This window comes from Acipenser ruthenus, chromosome 1, assembly GCF_902713425.1.
Source record: "Acipenser ruthenus chromosome 1, fAciRut3.2 maternal haplotype, whole genome shotgun sequence".
In the NCBI taxonomy this organism is placed as follows: domain Eukaryota; kingdom Metazoa; phylum Chordata; class Actinopteri; order Acipenseriformes; family Acipenseridae; genus Acipenser; species Acipenser ruthenus.
Window position 1 is genome coordinate 54,920,543 of NC_081189.1, and position 17,702 is coordinate 54,938,244.

The 17,702-nt window shown below is 37.9% G+C and overlaps 1 protein-coding gene across 2 annotated transcripts in view; it reads right to left on the reverse strand.

The window, feature by feature from the left end:
• Window positions 1-17,702, reverse strand: part of LOC117420735 (serine-rich coiled-coil domain-containing protein 1-like) — a 651,306-nt gene that overhangs the window by 601,360 nt on the left and 32,244 nt on the right. For both annotated transcript variants that reach the window (XM_059026175.1, XM_034034306.3), the window contains exons 2-3: window positions 1,750-3,028; window positions 36-223 (exon numbers count right to left, since the gene is read on the reverse strand). In XM_059026175.1, coding sequence (XP_058882158.1) covers window positions 36-223; window positions 1,750-2,989 — 1,428 coding nt within the window. In that variant the 5' untranslated portion in view covers window positions 2,990-3,028. The remainder of the gene's footprint in view (window positions 1-35; window positions 224-1,749; window positions 3,029-17,702) is intronic.

The following is a 17,702-nucleotide window of genomic DNA, read 5'->3' on the forward strand; positions in this document are numbered from 1 at the left end:
AAATCTAAACAAACTCAAAATGTAGCATCACCTACCAGGCTATCCAATTTGGAAGATGAAGAATTTGCTTTCTGTTTCTGAAGGCTACTGATCTCTCCAGTATGCACATCTCTTAAATTCAAGTTTAACCTGGCGCTTCCAGCAGTGCCCTCTGAAGAGGACCTCAAGCGTCTCTCCATGCGAATGACATCCCGGTATGGACTCAGACTGCTAGCAAGAGCAACTGTGGGAGAGTAGAAATATAATATGAAATCACCAAACCCTAATACAGCTTTCCTGTACTGAACTATAAAGCTATTTTAGTGAATTTAACGCATCATGAATTTAAGGATTATTAATATAAAACAGATAATTGATTCAACCACTGACCAACTAGCACTATCAGTAGTTTACTGTCCAAGGCATTCCTTCTGTTTTGTTCTATATACCTTCTGCTTGAATATTTAATTTTTTCAAAGTATATATTTAGGACACATTATTGTGCTTGCCGGTTTATTTATAAATTACCTGTCAGATTGGTCACTTATCGATAGAAATGTAGGTAGATGATTTACTTTATAAAGCGATGTTCTAATAAGTCTGTCAGTCTTTTTTTTTGTCAGCCATTTTATGCCTCAATTAGTTGGTATTGCACAACAGACATTTCAGGTTGGTGTTTTGTTTTACTAAGAAGCAAATAATGTTCCCTTTATAAAACTTGATCACAAATTTGCATGGTCATTTTGCAGTTCATCATCCTTCTCCCATGCTTCATATTATGCATTTACTGTGCTTAGTTTTTTTTTATTGTTTTTGCTGGTCGAGAATGTGGCTTTAGTTTTTTGATTTACCATGCTTGACTGCTTTACCGTCTTTATACATATACAACATAAACAGTTTTGTTTTTATTTTTAAATTACATTTTAAATGTATATTTATTGCTGCAGTAACTGTACAGTATGTTGCATGTCGTTTTATATTTCAGAACCACTAGGTGTCACTGTGCTGTGAAAAATCAATGTTTCTGATGGTTTTTGCTTTTTTTTAAAAAAATTTTATTTGAGTTGTGTACACATACAGTACCTGTCTCAATAAGTACTGAATAAGCACAATAGACACTTAATAATAAGCACAAACTGTTATAAAAAAAAGCAAACTTTTTGGCTTTTATACTATTGTTCAGATCTAACTTTGTCTTCAAAAAGCATTTTAAGTATGTCTTGGGTCTCTAGGCCTCATGGTAGAACATCAAGAAACAAAAAGTCAGGGCTCCTGAGTGGCGCATCCAGTAAAGGTGCTCCGTGTGGAGTGCAGGATGCGCCCTATATCCTGGAGATCGCTGATTCAAGTCCAGGTTATGCCATCGCCGCCATCCCCATCTGGGCGGCGCTCGCACAATTGGTCGAGCGCCGCCCAGATGGGGAGGGCTGTAGAAGCCACTCAGATCTGTGTTGTCCTCCGGGACTATGGGTCTGGTGACTTTGAGACCTGCAGCATGAAAAAAGACGGCTTGGCGGGACACGTTTCAGAGGACACGTGTGTCTGCTGCCATTTCCCGAGTCAGCGCGGGAGTTGCAGCGGTGAACCGGGATAAAAATAATAATTGGACATTCCAAATTGGGGAGAAAACCGGTGTAAAAAAAAAAAAAGAAACAAAGAGTTAAATAAAATAATGCCAACTGAAAAGGGACTCAGGGTGTCCAACAGTGTATAGCTATGTTATAATGATTTAAAAAGTGCAAACATTGAATTAGTTCTTTAAAAAATTACCTGCATGTGTATTCTTTGGATGGCACATTTTGAGGTCGGGTTTTAGGCTGACAATGACTTGTGAGGCTTCCTGAATCACTATTGCATCACTAGTTTTGTTACCCACTCTCACTTCAGTTTGGTCAGTAGGAATCTTCTGTGGGTTATCGCTTTCAGGGTTGGTAATCTCTAGGACCTGTGCATGTACTTGGATTTTCTCTTCTTGTCCACTGATCTCTTTTCCATCGTCTGTATCTAAGGATTCCTCATCTATATCAAGTATAGTGGAATCTATTCTCAGAACAGTTACTGCACTCTCTGTATTCACAGCGCTAGTTTCTGCCTGATGACTACTTTCTTTGCACAGCAAAGAGTTTGATCCTCCTATTGATGTAACTGGGTTAAGGAAAACCTGTGAGGTAGTAACGTCATGGCCAAAGTTATCAACGTGGCTCACTGCAGGACTACAATTGGGCAACACATCCGCCTCCGAGACTGAGTCTTCAGTTATAGGGATGAATTCAGAGGGAGTATGAGCCGTTGTGTGGTCAGTTGAAAGCATGGGGGACTGCAATGAACATTCAGCAATCTCACCGGGACAAGACCCAGGGGTCCCTAAATTGGTAGGCTCCATTCCTGCACTTTTAGCTATGTCTCTGGGCTGTTCCATAACACATGTGGACTGGCTCTGCTTGGAAAGTTTGTAATGTGAAGAAAATGACTTAGGCAGCAGCTTTTTACTAGACTGTTTGGAGGAACGCTTGCTGTAATCATCTAAAAAGCCAGAGTCATCCCCTTCGTTGGTCCCCGAACTGATGCAGTTTGTAAACATGTTTCGGTTAGTCGATTGCTCCTTCCCCTTCTCAAAGTCTTCTGTCTGAGACCTGGTGATCTTTTTGCCCCGGTGGCCTCCAAAGCCGAACGAATGCCTAGACTTGGATTTGATACTCTCCTCTAGGTCCACCTTCTGGAAGCTGGAGTCTGCAGCTTGGCTGCCATTGTGTTGGCTGAGATCCACAGGTTCAACAGTGTCCAGTTTGTGATCGCTGTGCTTCTTGCTGTGGAAGCCAATGGAAGAGGTGCGAAAGATATTCCTGCGCTTGCCCGTGCTGCTGGAGCTGGAGTTGGTGCTGGACGGGGAGGGGGTGTGAACGCCATTGACATTGCCAGAGGAGGGAGAGGACGGCAAGGAGTCTTGCTTTTTGCCCGTGCTCCGTCTGAATATGGGCAACCTAGAAACTAGAGTTGAGCGTCCGGCCATCAGAGCATTAAGTTAGTGTTGCAGCAGGTAACAGTCTATCTGAAACAGATAAAAACAAAATGAATAAGGTCACCATTAACGAATCCCAGTGCACGGAACAACTACATTTACTGCATACCTCTTCTACTGTAATATGAAATACATTGACTTATAAAAGCTTTTACAGTAAATCAAGGAATCACAATGACAACTATGACCTACAGCTAGCCATAAGCACTTCAGTTATTTACTTCAACCTACACAAATGTGAGCATTGCTCTTTTTAAACAGTATATATATAAAAAAAACATTGGTGGTTTACTGCATTCTACAGGTACATGCTAGCACAGAACTCCAGTCTACTGCATTTAACACCAGTACTGTAAACATTGTACTGTAAGGAAATTATAGCATTGTTTACTAATTTTCACCAAATGAGCATATTCTGTGGAACCTGCTATTTCACAATTATGGTAATTCTCAAAACCAAAAAAAAAAAAAAAATCAGCACACAATAACGCATAGATGAAGATCAATATTGCTGGTATAAATAGCAATGCTGTGACAACAGATTGCAACTACAAATCACTGAGCAACATGTTACAGATTATGTTCATACATAAACGCTACTTTGCTGTGAGATCTCTGATGAGACCCTTTTGGAAATACCTTAGTGGAAATATCTAACCCTGTTTTCAGTCCCTGAATATACATTATTTGTTGAGCTATATCCAGCATGTTTTAGAACATTGTTAACATTGTTTTATTCCTCGTGGAATAATCTACTATTTACCAATCAAGTGAAGCCCCATTATAAGCATTGCAAGCAGGTGGTGAAAGGAATCATTGTTGTAACATTTATGTACATTATGTACTGATTACACGTACAACTTAGTAAAAATAAAAAGAAAATAAAAACTAATTACAATAGAGTGCAGTGCACGAAACTGTCAGTAGGTGGCATTCACAAGCTATATTTGTATTGCTTTTAAATCACATTCTGTAACAGTATTCTGCTTGAATGCAAGGCATACTGCAGTTTATGCATTACTTACAACTATATACCCAACAACAGTGGAGGCTCAACAAGATTCTGACAACAACAAAAAAATTAACCAAATGTGTAGACCTTTTCAGAACTGATTTAAGGATGAGTGATCATGTAACTGTTTAATCATGTTCTGCCATGTGAACATCACATTTTTCATAGAAGCCCCCAAATAAGCAGTCAATGTAGATGACATAAAGGATTTTGTTAAGAGGGTTTTGTCAGCCACTGTCTTAATATAAAATTAATATAAAATTATAGCCTTGTCACTTTTTCTTGTGTTGAATATCTGACGGTTCTTAACTTTGATGTTATACTTTAATTTGGAAAACATACAGCACGTATATTCCAATTATCACAGATTGTCTTGGAAGAATATCAATCAAGATGCATGAGCAGATTGTATTTAACTGTATTTGTTGTCAATAGGTCAGATTCAATAAAGTTTGTATTGGGGGCATTCCACAGTATTACAGACAAAATGTAGATTAATGTAAATGTAGCATACCGACAGAGAACCACTAAATACCCCCATATTATGATTATGACACACAGAAATTTGCACTAAAGAAGCTCCTTAGCAAGTTTCATGAATATTGCAGACGCTTACTGTAGAACAGTGTATAATACAGACAGTAATCTTCATATACCCCCATATGTTGACCCTCTCTGTAATTAACAAAGAATTGTTAACTAATAAATAATAGAAACTGGTGAAAGCGCTGTGTAACTGCATGACGGATAAACACGTACATTATATTGAAGAGATGGGCTTTGTATCAGAAAACTGGTGAGTCGGAAATCACATGTGACGGGTAAGTGCATTATTTTTTTACATATATAATGGGGATTGATTTTATTCTTAATACAAGGGCGGTAAATGCGACTGATGTGTATCTGAGTGTCGTATATCCGAGTTCTGACTGTATTTGGGATGCTGCTTAGCTAATCTGCAGTGCTGCCTAGACAGCAGTTCATCATAAAAAGTGACATTTCGTTGCCCGTCCGTCTCGGATTTTCCTAGAAAAATTCACCTTGGGGTTTTCTGACACGCTAAGTTTAGAAATGACTTCCATTATATTTTTAAAAATGTCCCCTTCAACCTGTGACCTTGCAAAGGTCAACCTAAAGTGAGAAAGGGACTGTGACAGGAATGACGAGTGGTGACGTCAGGCCAGAGTGCAGGAACTAAAAACACACAGGTATTTGCAGTTCAAAACGCGCTTTCAGCGCCGTTTTTATTAAACAAAAATAAATAAAATATTTAAACAAAAAAAGACACTTTGCTCACAGAGCACAAAATAAAACAGATAAACAAAACAAAATCTCGAACACAAAAATAATATGATCTTTTAATTTCGTTTTGCTTTCGTTTCCTCTCGCCGCTCTCACTCCTAAACACCCACCCCGAGTCCCGAGAGCTGCAGGCTTTTATTAAGGTGAACCATCTCCCAATTAGCAACAAAATTAATCCTGTAATTAATTCGGGAGAAGGTTCACCTTCTGCACGAGTTTTTTTTAAACTGTGGATGGGACTACCCATCCACGCTAAACAAAATATAAAACAAAAACACGGCTACGCCAACAATACATAAATACAAATAAAACAATACAGAAATAATAACACACGGTGCCTCGCCGTCCTATAACGCAATAAATAAATCATAACGATAATAATAAAATACAAAATAACACGGGGCCGGAGGGGGAAATCCCGTTCTAAAATAAAATAAACAAATCAACACTGTACAGGGCTCCTCGCCCTGTTACAGGGACCTTGACCAGAAAAATCACCCTGGGCACAATTTAGATGCTACCATCATGTGAAGCACCTCGTTCTACTTGTAATGAATAGGGTTTTTCAGAAAAAAATACTAGGAGCCCAATTGTAATGAATAGGGTTTTTCAGAAAAAAATACTCGAAGCCCAATTGGCCGAGCGTCGCCTGGGGGGGAGGGAGGGTTAGGTCGGCCAGGGTGTCCTCGGCTCACTGCGCACCAGCGACCCCTGTAGTCTGGCCGGTCACCTGCGGGCTTGCCTGTAAGCTGCCCGAGAGCTGTGTTGTCCTCCGACGCTGTAGTTCTTGGGTGGCTGCATGGTGAGTCCGCAGTGTGAAAAAAAAGAGGTCAGCTGACGGCACACGCTTCGGAGGACAGTGTGTGTTCGTCTTCGCCCTCCCGAGTCAGCGCAGGGGTGGTAGCGGTGAGCTGAGCTTAATAAAATAATTAGCCATTTCCAAATTGGGAGAAAATAATAAAAAATAATTGGCAATGACTAAATTTATAAAAAAAAATAAAAAATACTAGGAGCACCCTACTTCTGGAAAATTGCCAGACGAGGGGTAACTGACAAGTTTTATTTGAACCTCAGCCTAACCTTTTATCCTGTAGGGGATGTGGGTCCTAAAATGTAAGTATTGCTGTAAGACCCTTAGGTGCCAGTCTTCCAAATTATGTGAAAAACATTTGGTTTCATGTCCCACCACTGATCATTAAACCCCCTTGAAATTTGATTTTTTGCTATTTGTGCAGTGGGGGGACTCAACTGCCTCAAATCAATTTTTATAGTACTTTAAAGAGTGTGATAAAAACTGTCATAAAATGCTTGGCTGTGGAGTGACATCTATGATAAAAACACTTGGATATCACAGTTATGGAATGCCATACAGTAATAACACAGCTAAGAATGGTTGCATAGCGCAAAATCAAATATGGCGGATGGTGGCTATTCAAAGACCACTAGAGGAATCGAACAAAAATGATGAAGGCTGCAAAAGAGTAATTGGATATCACCCAGTTCAAGCCAAGGATTTAATTTTGCAATTTCAAGGGAAAGCATAATATTTGCTAATTTTACCAGAGCCATAGTTCACCCAAAGTCACACCCCTTTCACACAAGATCTGCTACCATCTAATTTGTACACCTAAGCAATTAAACAGAAGCTGGCAAATCTTGCTAGCATGAGCAACATGCTGTAGTTGGCAGTGCTAGTCTATTGTTTATTTCTGAAAACCATTGCAACCCAAAGTCAAAGTGAAGCATGGCAACATAGAGAGTTTCCATAACACTGAAAATATAAAGTTGCCAGCCTAAATGGTTTATGAGATGTTAGCAGAGCCGGACTCACACATGCTCCCTTTACAGGGACATTATTTTAAAACTTATTTCAAGGGCTTTGCAACCAACAAGGATAACTTTTTGGTTGCAAAGCCCTTGAAATGACATAAGTCAATGAGGAAAGGATTTCAGCAACCCACCTTGGTCCACTTCAGCAGGACTGACCTACAGTTTTTTGATCCAGTCATGGTATTACAAATAAACCGATTACTTTAACCTCACAGAGATTTTAAAGTATTTTGCTTTAGTCCTCGTTTATATATGTGTTAAGATGATACTTATTGCTTTTATTCATTTTAAAACCATGTTTGTTTGTTTGTTTCAATAGTCTCAAATAGTCGCCGGTCTCCTATAGGCACCAGGGCTACTGGCAAATATTGTAAATAAACGCTGGGGCGTTTATTTAAAGTTTTACAGTAATTGTTAATGGAACATTTATGTTTAACTCTGCAAATCAAATAAATATGTGTTTGTCCAACTTGATCTCCCTGTGATTTATTTTGTAATATTAATCAAAAGTTAGTGAAGCACTTGCTCTGTTAATTAAAACTTCACTATTTACAGTGTTTGGCGAAATATTAATTTTTTTAATGTTAAAAAAGTGATGCTGTTTGATTGCTTGTATTTATGATTGGACCTCAACTCTCACTCTGTACATTAATCAATTGGACCTTTACGGTTTCCATAATTTTCTTTTGTATATTTTAAAGCTATTTTAAGCATAGCCTACTTAAATATCACACGTACATGGTAACTACATAAATATATTAACACAGCCGGAATTGTTGCATCTACACCCGCCTTGCAATCTTCATATATCCCGTACTGTGAGGATGTATGAGCACATGTAACATTGGAACTCGAGTCGCTATTGAAACAATCTTTAAAAATGTAACAAACTTCTGCTGGAAACAAGAGTCGTTTAAAATGGTCTGTGTTGGCTGCAAAAAAAGTAACAAGCAGACAAAACAGATTTTTTAAAAACAACCTTGAATGACAAATTCAGCAACACTTGCGAGTTTTATAAACTTTTAAAACTTATGTTGACACATTAATTACAATGGCCGTCTAATTCCCATAGCCTATTTTGCTGCCTTTAATCCAAAAATATTAAACACGAGAGAAATGTTAACTGCAAACCTGAAATGACAAAACCAAAGCTTTTGTGTTTTTCTTTATACACACTGTACACTTCTAGTAGTATGTAGAAATTATTTTTATGAAGTTTTAAACCACAGATACTGTCAAATTATTAGTAAATTATATAACATGGCAGCAGTGTGGAGTAGTGGTTAGGGCTTTGGACTCTTGACCGGAGGGTTGTGGGTTCAATCCCCAGTGGGGGACACTGCTGTTGTACCCTTGAGCAAGGTACTTTACCTAGATTGCTCCAGTAAAAACCCAACTGTGTAAATGGGTAATTGTATGTAAAAATAATGTGATATCTGTATAATGTGAAATAATGTATAATGTGATATCTTGTAACAATTGTAAGTCGCCCTGGATAAGGGCGTCTGCTAAGAAATAAATAATAATAATAATAATAATAATAATAACATCATATATGCCACTGGAGCCTATCAAAAAAGTAATTTAATTAAAAAAACATCTTATACTACTAAGCATAAACAGCTAGTGTTTCTCCCTCTGTTACATTGTCTTTTATTACAAAGGCAGACACAGTTGAAATCAATGCCATTCTTCACAAGCACTTTAATGATAGCCTGACCTACTACTGTTGTGTGGTTAGAGTCAAGAAGCAGTGTATCTACTAAGTAAGCAGTAAGTTCCCCTGAATTAGCAGTTGTAAAGCTCTGTGGGATGAAAATAATGTACAAAACACAGTTGCCTTGATCATCAGTGGCCTCATCGCATTCAGAAAGCTTTTGACAAAGTCCAGCATAAAAGATTAATTCCACTATGTAACACAATTTTTGTTCCTGGGTAGTAAGTGTTATTTCCTAATTGCTTATGCCTCAAAAGTATAGAAAATGGCTATTATTCCCCACAAACTTTGCTTTTGTGACCAGGACAGTGATATTTTGAAATTTACCTATTTCCAGTGAGAAAACGGGCGAATTTGTGTCTTTTCGTTCACATAAAGTCAGAATAAAACAACATATGAATCCAAATTAACATGTATTTATACTAAAGTAATACAAAAATGACTACAAAAGATTTAGAAGTGAGTAGTTTTTCGAGATTTACGATTATACTGTAAATCACTTTCACGAATCAGCCCCCAAATGTAGTCTCCCATCATGTTCTCGTTATACTGTCCTTGGTAGCGGCGTTCAAAGTCCAGTATATCCTGGTGGAAGCGCTCGCCTTGCTCCTCCGAGTACGCTCCCATGTTCTCCTTGAATTTATCAAGATGAGCATCAAGGATATGGACTTTGAGGGACATCCTACAGCCCATTGTGCCGTAGTTCTTCACCAGAGTCTCAACCAGCTCCACATAGTTTTCGGCCTTGTGATTGCCCAGGAAGCCCCGAACCACTGCGACAAAGCTGTTCCAAGCCGCTTTCTCCTTACTAGTGAGCTTCTTGGGGAATTCATTGCACTCCAGGATCTTCTTTATCTGTGGTCCGACGAAGACACCGGCTTTGACCTTTGCCTCAGACAGCTTAGGGAAGAAGTCATGAAAGTACTTGAAGGCTGCCGACTCCTTATCTAGAGCTCTGACAAATTGTTTCATAAGGCCCAATTTGATGTGCAGTGGTGGCATCAGCACCTTCCGGGGGTCCACCAGTGGCTCCCACTTGACGTTGTTCCTCCCCACAGAGAACTCGGTCCGCTTGGAAGGGTCCACCATGCAGAAGTAGCAGTTGCTTGAGTGGTCAGTGGGTTCCCGCCAAATTCTTGGGATAGCGAACTTCATGGCTCTCTTTTCCCCTCTGTACCATCCTACAAAAATACATTTATTTCACCCATGACTAATGTGTAAGAGATTCTCGCAACATTTTTCATATATGATATCTTTTTTCAATAACATTGAAAATTGTAAAACATTTTAAAATTAAAAAATTTTACAATTTTAAAAATTTTAACAAATTTTATAACATAAAATTCCGAGCAACAATTGTCCATCTTACCTTCCAGAGTTTTTTTGCAGTGCTCGCAGGTGAAATGAGGTGCCCAGGGTTTGTCTTGATCCCCGACAGGCATGCCGAAATATGCCTTGTAGGCCTCACACATCTTAGCAGATGCTTCCACGGAGTACTTTTTCGCTCTTGTCTTGATAAATTGGCCGCAGACATAGCAAAATGCGTCTGCCGGATGCTTGCAGCCTCTTGATGCCATCTCAGAAAAATGCAGATATGTATCCACTTAGGCAGCAGGAACTAAACTGAACTGGTGGGCTTAAGGCCCCTGTATTTATACTACTATTTATATTACTGGAAAGTTCTAGAAAGTTCTAGAAGTTACTCCAAGTTTACTCAGCACTGAATCTATCTGGAATGTTCTGGAAAATAGGCAAATTTCAAAATATCACTGTCCTGGTCACAAAAGCAAAGTTTGTGGGGAATAATAGCCATTTTCTATACTTTTGAGGCATAAGCAATTAGGAAATAACACTTACTACCCAGGAACCAAAAAAAAAAAAAAAAATTTGTTACACGGTGTTCTCAAACTGAACGCAGTAGGGATTAAAGAATATGCATGCACATTGATTATGGAGTGGTTAACATGTAGAAAACAGAAAGTACTGATTACAGGAGAAACCTCAAAATGGAGTGAGGTAACCAGTGGAGTACCACAGGGATCAGTATTAGGTTCTCTGCTATTCCTAATCTACATTAATGATTTAGAGTCTGGTATAGTAAGCAAACTTGTTAAATTTGCAGACAACACAAAAATAGGAGGAGTGGCAAACACTGTTGCAGCAGCAAAGGCCATTCAAAATGATCTAGACAGCATTTAGAACTGGGCAGACACATGGCAAATGACATTTAATATAAAAAGTGTAAGGTACTGCACACAGGCAATAAAAATGTCCATTATAAATACCATATGGGAGACACTGAAATTGAAGAAGGAATCTATGAAAAAGATCTAGGAGTTTATGTTGACTCGGAAATGTCTTCTTTCTAGACAGTGTGGGGAAGCTATAAAAAAGGCCAACAAAATGCTCGGATATATAGTAAAAAGTGTTGAATTTAAATCAAGGGAAGTAATGTTAAAACTTTACAATGCATTAGTAAGACCTCATCTAGAACATTGTGTTCAGTTCTGGTCACTTTGTTACAAAAGGGATATTGCTGCTTCAGAAAGTGTGCAAAGAAGAGCGACCAGAATTATTCCTGGTTTAAAAGGCATGTCATATGCAAACAGGCTAAAAAAATGTAATCTATTCAGTCTTGAACAAAGAAGACTACGTGGCGATCTGATTCAAGCAATCAAAATTCTAAAAGGTATTGACAATGTTGACCCAGGTGACTTTTTCGACCTGAAAAAAGAAACAAGGACCAGGGGTCACAAATGGAGATTAGATAAAAGGGTAATCAAAACAGAAAATAGGAAGCACCTTTTTACACAGAGAATATTGGACGTCTGGAACCAACTCCCCAGTAATGTTGTTGAAGATGATACCCTGGGATCCTTCATGATGCGTCATTGTACAGTATGAGGGATTCACCAATCATGAAGCCTGTGTTTGTTTGACCCCGTTGCCGTAGTAACCAAATGCACGGCATTGACGCCGGACCGTGTACAGCTGCTGTGTCGCTGCTTCTACTTGATAAAAATATGAAATGAACAGGGGAGGTGAAGAGTAATGTAAAATACTGCAAGGAAAATAAAATGCATATTTTTCATGGTAGGCAGTCAAATACACGATTTCTGTGAAATTTGTGATATTGTGAATATAAGGCTAGTATGATCTGTGCTCAATCTGTATCTAGTTATTACCTCCTCTTCACACAGCCCTAGTAACGTCTGCCTGGTTTTAAACACTCTCTCCCTGACTCCTCTTCTCGCTCTCCTGTGCAGCTCTTCTGCTGGTTCTGTGACACCGCCTGGTTTCAATAAGCGGTACTTTTAACACTCGATGAGGCACCTAGTAAAGTTAGCACCTAATGAGTGTAAAACTTCAGTGTCCTGCCAGACACACCACAAGGGTGTGGTTTCCATGGAAAAATAAAAATAAGTCTCAACTTTGTCTAGGGTTACCAACCGTTCGTAAATTTAGGACAGCCTGTAACACTGTCCGTAAACCTGTAAATAATAAAAAAAATGTCTGTGATTTTTGATCTAATTGAACTAATTTGAACTAATTATCATATTAATAAAATCCAATGGGTTTACTCTAAAGCAAGGGAAAACAAACATAAACCCAGACTAGCGTTACACAAATACAAATGTGTATATATATATATATATATATATATATATATATATATATATATATATATATATATACAAATACCAACATTCCATAAGAAAACACTCTGAAACTATCCATGTATTACATACTAAATATTGTTTGACTGCATATATATTTACTATAAACCTATTATATATGTACATCTCCAGAAATGTTGCTGAACCGTTGCACTGGTAGTAGAAAAACACATAATAAAAGGATCGCACATATTTATGGCTTTACAGTATATAAAGTCATGTTTACTGTCCAACCTTGCCTCTCATTATTTTGACTGACTCGTATATTAAACATATACTGCAGACTCGGCTCATAGTGGAATATTAAATGCGGTCGGTAACAAGACAATAGTCTTCCCTCAGGTCAATAATTTTCTACTTTAGCCCTCCTCTCTAGTCCATATATATATATATATAATTTTTTGTTTGTTTTTGGGATCTATTATACTGGTAGTCCATACAAGTTCAACAAAACAGATGCTAATCTATCAGGTATTTTTGCAACTTTCTGGAACTTCGTTCTGCAAGTCTTGCAGCAAGTTGTAAACCCTGATTTTTTTTATTTTTCATGTTTTCGTTCTTTTGAAACAAATTTTGCTCAACGAATTAGGTTGAAGAAATTTTACTTCAACTCTATAGCTGGTCAGTCAAGCCTAGTGCTGTAGACTGTAGCAATGATACAGGGGACCACTGGTACGAATTCCCAGCTATGCTAATTTAATGCATTTTGGGGTACAAACGTGACTTTTTTGTGGTTGGTAGGTACCCGTGATAGATGCTACTTGAGGCTAGTGTACAGTGAATTGGATCTTATTGCTAAAGGACAATAAAGTCTAGACTTAAAGCAATCGCCTATCCCAGTGTTTTTCAACTTTTTTAGGCACCGCAATGCCTCGGTGGTGGCATTTGAGAATCGAATAATGCTGCCACTATTATGAAGGAATTTCAGACCGAAATCCAAAATTCACACTATTAAGTACTATCCGGCCTATGTGCTGATGATATTTACACCAGGAAAGGGCAACTAAAGCAACAACTTTGCAGACTGTGAGAATTCTACCTTTTTTTGAGGGCCGACTGATGTGACTTAACTGTAGGGCTTGTATCAGTCCAAATATCTACTTAGAGTGCACTATTATACATTTCTAAAAAGCTGTTCTGCAGATTACTAAATACATAATGGTTTCACTCTATGATCATGTATGCCCTATATCAGGGGGTCTCCAACTCTGGTCCAGGACAGCTACTGGGTCTTCTGGTTTTCGTTTCAACTGAGCTCTGCTACTTAATTGCACCAATCATTGGCTTAATTAGTCAAGTTTAACAGGTGTTGCAGATCTTTATCCACTGATGTAAAGACACCTAGAAAACCTGCAGGATTGGGGCTCTCCAGGACCATGGTTGGAGATCCCTGCTCTACACAGACTTAGTTTGAATGTGAAAACAAGTTAAATAATTCACTTGATTTTTTTTTTTCTTTAGAAATGTCCTCATAAGTATAATTTACCGATCTTCTACTGAAAATTTGTAAAGTGGTAGCCACAAACCTCAGGATTGTTGCTTTTTTTTACCTTTTTGAGACGTGATTGGCAGGGTTTTAGCTTATGTGAGTTAGTGTATCTATCCATTTAAAGCATAGTGTTATACCTTTTTGAAAAGCTGAGTGTCTGTAGAACCTGAAAATGTTACACTCTGACATTAAGTAAAATCTAAATTTATGCAAATGGAAAGCAAAAACAAAAGTAGACAATACAATCGCTTTAAAAATATTGTACATGTTAAATGTTACATGTTGAATGAGTCCAAAGTGTTTATTAATAAACATGCAAAGACAGTTAACGCTTTACTATATATAAAATCCTTCTTAATCCACATTTAAGTGCTTCATAGATTACTGTGTTAAAATATGTACATATAGACACACACAAGCAGCCTTATTTGAGGAGTCTCTAGTGACAGATTGTCTTACCAGCCTTTCAACCTACTTTTAAAGAAGATATTGTTTGTCTTTTTCTCTTTTTTATTTGACTGGTTGCAACTGTAGTATTATTTGTAGTGGAATTCCTTTGCAAGCCTTGCATTGAATGCTAGATTTCCAAGATTTCCACAACATGGTGCAAAATGCATGCTGGCATAAAATTACAATATACATATTTTTTATTTTCCTTTATCACACAATTAAGTACACTTAACAGTTAAGACCTTGATTAATATTACTCTAAGTACACTGCACATTTGCAAATCAGATCTGCAGATCTGACAGACTTTGGTTGACTGGTGCATCTTTATGCAGAACTGAGTAGCTTTTCTATCCCTCCAAAGCTTTTCATATCAGTGCAATCCTGGCTATGCACGGTGGTCTTACCCCCTATAAACAGTGTAGATGTTTCTAATTCATTGTACAATCCTTGCATGTGCCACATTGTAGATAAATACATATAACATTGTAGATGCCAGTAAATAGATCTTTCATTTTTTTTTGTTTTTCACTCTTGTTCATTTAATCGGGTAATGACTAATTTACAGTCATAAACTTCACTTAATAAAAGATAATACAAGCACGTAGTGAACATTGTCCACTAATTAACATAACAAGACCAAAAAACAAAAGCACTTTCAAATGTTTGTTCATGATTAAAGTATAGGCTCCCCTGCTTTAGTATTTCCTGTGCCCTCCTTTTGCCTTTATTACAGCTTTCAGGTGTTTATGATCATTCTTAACCGGTATGTTACATCTTGTTGGTGAAATCTGGTCGCATTCTGTCTTGCATATTTCTTTCAGCTCAGACAGATTGGATAAACAAAGCTTGGCTACAGCTTTTTCAGATCAGTCCAAAGCATTTCTATTGGATTGAGATCTGGTGATTACGAAGGCCAGAACTTTTATCTTAGTTTTCTTCCAGAATTCCAGAGTTGACATAGCTGTATGCTTTGGGTCGTTGTCATGTTGGAAGATAAACTGTCTGCCAATCAGCCTATGAGCTGATGGTGTCTCTGTGCTTTGCAGAATGTTTTGACACATGGGTTTTGGGGATACAGGAACAATTTAAGTGTAACTGAATATGGTGCTTGTGTCTCCCTGAGCGCCACACTAATCAACTGCAGCAGCATAAGCAGCACTGTAGTGAGACTGTATGGCATTCCATTGATCCTGTATCTATGCCTTACAATCAATACGAATGAAGACTAAATACTGCATGGAAATAGAACAACAGTATGTAGAAGGGGTAATCCCTTTTTCCTACAAAAAGAATATGGCAAAACCTGAAAATTGAACAGAAGTCCATTGCCTAGTCCAGGGGTTTTCAACCAGGGGTACTTCTAGAAATAATAATCACAATACTCATAGTTTGACTGGTTTTATTTTATTTATTAGGTGTGGCTGCATTTTAGTAATAGCAGTAGCGGCTGGTTGAATTTGTTTTCGGTGTTTGAAATGGATACATTTCTTACTTGCAAAATAAAAGGAAAAAATCAGAAAGTCTACAGAAAGTGCAAAGGCACAAAGTTATACCAAATCCTTTTGGATAATTTTTATGTTGCTTTAATAAAAAGTGTATCATTGTTAGTTATTATAGTTTTATCTTGAAGTTAATGTTTTTGATGTTGTAAACATTTTAAATGGCACACATAAGTATGCTGAGATGGGAAGTAAATGGTAATGTGATACACATTTACAGTGCAGACAATTTTGGATTATTTATAATAACTTTGCAGAATAGAAAGTGAATACAAGTGTTTCCAAAGAGATTCCCAAATACTGTCTTTCAAATATGAGCATCCAAAGACATGTAATTTAAAGTTTTAAGAATTAAGCCATACTGTTTGGTATCCTGTCCTAAACCAGCAGTTTGTCAGTCCTAAACTTTTGTGACATAAATTATATATTAATAAACGGGGAAAAAAATAAATGTGTTAATCAAATTATTCGAACTTTTTATTTCAATTGTGATACCATTCAGTACAGCGAACATTGTAAAGGGGTACTTGAGCTGAAACCTCTAGCCAGAAGGGGTAGAGTTTTTGATAACATGGTTGAAAACCCCTGGCCTAGTATACAGAGTCCCTTTCACACCCGCATGCTCTACCCGGGTCGGACCCTACCTCGGTCCCGACCCGGTATCATGTGTGTTGGCTACGTGATTTCACACTGCTTTTTGAAAAAGCAGGGTCGACCTGGGTGCCCTGGAAGCAGCAAAGTTTATAAGACCACTCTTTCATCTGTTCAGCTTCAGATGTTTCTTCATCCCTGCTGCAATCTGGTTCATGGTGTATTTCAATCAACAGAAATATGACTAAACAAAATAAACAGAAATGTTCCTTGCAGAAGTGACACCTTTGCGCAGGCATGGCTGTTTGTTTCTTCGTCACACATTTTGTCTCACTCGACCCGGGTCAAAGAGTGTCGACACACATCCTGAGGTGGGTCGCTGACAACCTGGGCATGACACAGGTACATGGTTTCATATTACGTGGGATTGTGACCTGGGTAGCCAGAACTCGGGTTGGGACCCGGTGTCGTAGGAAATAAGTTGACCAGGAAAAAAGTTGATCACGCAAGCGCAGTAAGGCAAAAGCAGACAAAAAGTAAGGCGGGGCTACAGTTTGATTAAAGGGGAGATTCATTGCATGGCTTTTTATTTTTATCTGGACGTTTTATTTACTAGACTGTATGTTGGTGCGTGTTCGTGCCACTGTCTTTTCGTATGAACTTTAAAATGTGTGATCGACGGCTCTACTTTATACGGTAAAATGTTTTAAATCCCTGTCTTTTTATGTTTCTATAACATCCTTGTCAATCAGATGTAGTTTATGTGTGATCGCGGAGATTTATTTATATATGAAATTATTTTACACGTCAAAATGTTGTCAATCTTTAATCAAAATTAAAATGTTTCAGTAATATAATCTGATGACATGCTGCATCCATCATATTAGTATGACAAGGTCGTATTTTTACATTTTAATATGAGTATAGCTGTAACTTTACTACAGTTTAGACGTGGCAAAACCGCCAGTTAAAAAAAATGAATAGTATTTACAGGACCTTGATTTGTCTGCATGTCTTATGTTTATTTAAAAAAGGTTCTAGGTTTAGGATTGTGGTTTTTAAATTGGGATAGGGTGAAGAAAATTAACCACAAATAGCCAGACGAAAGTTTTTTTTTTTAGAAAGGAATTGTGTCG